This window comes from Aethalodelphis obliquidens, unplaced genomic scaffold, assembly GCF_003676395.1.
Source record: "Aethalodelphis obliquidens isolate GAN/ISIS:26980383/991018 unplaced genomic scaffold, ASM367639v1 scaffold3, whole genome shotgun sequence".
Taxonomy (NCBI): domain Eukaryota; kingdom Metazoa; phylum Chordata; class Mammalia; order Artiodactyla; family Delphinidae; genus Aethalodelphis; species Aethalodelphis obliquidens.
This window is the reverse complement of record NW_020837947.1, coordinates 46,589,210-46,591,517: the sequence shown is the minus strand read 5'-3', so window position 1 is coordinate 46,591,517 and position 2,308 is coordinate 46,589,210. Positions and strand designations below refer to the sequence as shown.

General features: G+C 42.3%; 1 protein-coding gene across 1 annotated transcript; it reads left to right on the top strand.

The window, feature by feature from the left end:
- The first annotated feature begins 556 nt into the window (after positions 1 to 556).
- RFPL4B (ret finger protein like 4B) lies at positions 557 to 1,536 on the top strand. The gene has a single exon (XM_027093507.1). It carries the CDS (start codon positions 631 to 633, stop codon positions 1,534 to 1,536), a length of 906 nt encoding a protein of 301 aa, XP_026949308.1. The 5' UTR covers positions 557 to 630.
- The last annotated feature ends 772 nt before the right edge of the window (positions 1,537 to 2,308 follow it).

Sequence of the window (2,308 nt, the reverse complement as noted above, 5' to 3'; positions counted from 1 at the left end):
TTTTTTAAACTGGGTTTTTCGTTTTGATGTTGAGTTGTATGGGTTCTTTGTATGTTTTGGATGTTAACCCCTTATCAGATATATAAAATGCCTTCTCCCATTCAGTAGGTGGCCTTTTCTTTTTTTAACGATTGTATTTAGGTGTGGAAATTCTTTTTCTTCAACTGCAAGTGACTTACAAAGTAATGCTGTTTAGGGGGTAAAGACTGTGCTCCTGGTTCCTGTTAAAGACCCAGTTGGGAAAAAAAAAAAAAGACCCAGTTTGGCTCACCTCCTACGGGGAGAAGCTGTGGTCAGAGCAGACAAGACTTCACCCAGAAGTCTCCAGACAAGGTAAGCTGTCCCCCATGAAAAGACAATGTCCAACTGTCCTATTTCTCTTTCTTGTGATCACTTAAATTTTGGATAGTTTTCCTCACAGACAGTGCCTTTGCTATGATTCTCTGTTGACTTAGTGTCACTTTCATGTCTAAACTACAGAAAGGTTTACATTATTTAATTTTTGTATTGGATTTAGGTACATCCTGACTATTGAAGAGCAGATCAGGTACTGAAGGCTCCTGATCGCTCCCAGAAGCTAATAAAGGGCCGCTTCAGATCACTTCTGCTAAAGAGTGAACTTCAGGGACCATGGCCAACCGTCTGCAAGAGGAGGCAGCCTGTCCAGTCTGTCAGGAGGTTTTCCTCAACCCCATTGCTCTCTCCTGTGCCCACACTTTCTGCTTTGATTGCATGCAAAGTTGGATGGAAGAACAGAAGGATCTGAAATTGATCTGTCCTGTATGTCGAGGCGTCAATGAGAATCCTCCTTTGGAGGAATGGCAAGTTGGAGAACTGATTCTTCTCATCACACAGCATGGTTCCCAACTGGAGCAGGGTCTGCATGTGAATGACGAGTACCTGAAGTTCTGGGAGGACATAACTCTGGATGCAGCCACCGCCAACCCCTTTCTTGTCCTCTCTGATGACCTAAGGAGTGTCCAGTGTGGGAAGATCTGCCAGAACCTGATAGAAGATCCCCAGAGATTTGCATACTGGGCTTGTATCCTGGGCACTCCATGCTTCTCCTCTGGCTGTCATTACTGGGTGGTAGAAGTGGGAGAGGGGAATGAGTGGGCTCTGGGGGTCTGCAAAAAATCGGTTGACAGGAAGAGGAAGAGCGGTTTTTCCTCTGAACATGGCTTCTGGATCATCAGCATGAAGGCGGGAATAATCTATACCTGCTCCATCCCAGAAACCAGAATTCCTGCAAGCCCTGGCCTTAGCCAAGTAGGAATTTTTCTAGATATTGAGTTGGAAGAAATCAAGTTTTTTGATGTTAGCAATGATGCCCTCATCTACATACACAGTAATTTCTCCTGTTTGGAGCCTTTGTGTCCATTCTTTAGTCCTGAGCTCCCCAGAGAAGGTGATAATGGTGGCCCCCTAACCATCTGTCCATCAGGAACTCATCCCTTCCTAGAAACGTCCTGTGAGGTGAATGAGATCTCTGATGTGAGAAATGTCAGAATGACCGAAGAAGAGACAATTTTGTAGACTTTGTAGCTAAGCAATTTTAATTGATTTGAAGGCGTATTTTGTAGACCTTGCAGCTAAATAACTATGGGGTGTAGGGGGTGTTATTAAGCACTTTAAAGCCTCAGTTTTTCAGTCTTTACTTGGGGATAATTATATCTCTCAGCCAAACAGCTGTGATGATTAGAGACTACACTGTGCATTTATTCTGTAGTATATACAATGGGGAGTTTTAGATTATAAATTAAATTATTACATTTTGTGGATAGGAACAATGCCTTTTTCATTATTTCATGCCTTTTCTATAGTATAATTCCTGATAATGATAACTGTCTGGGGAAAAAGAAGAATGAGATGCCAGAGTGAGATATTTTGACATGAAAGTTAAATGAGAGAGACAAGTGTACTGGGAAAGAACTGTTTTTTATTTTTACTTTCTTGAAAGACAAAGAACCTTTCACTGAGGTAGTGTTAGTGGTGATTCATGTTTGTCCTAATAAGAATGTTCAATAATTGGCATATTGGGTGGTTGTCAAAGTGGTATTGTATATATGATGGCCAAAAAGGTTCCAATAGGGTCAGTCAGAGAGTATCTGTCCTGGACTCCTTGCTTGGTCCCTGCAGTTAACGTTGCACTTCCCTCTACCACAACTCGTTATCAGTAGATTGGCTTTACTACACACGGGTGAGCAGACCCAAGTTTGGTCCAGTAACAGTTCCTCTAAGATTCTGGACCTTCTGGAATCAATTATATAAGGAGGGAAATGACTGTTTGGAACACTGGATCCTCTCA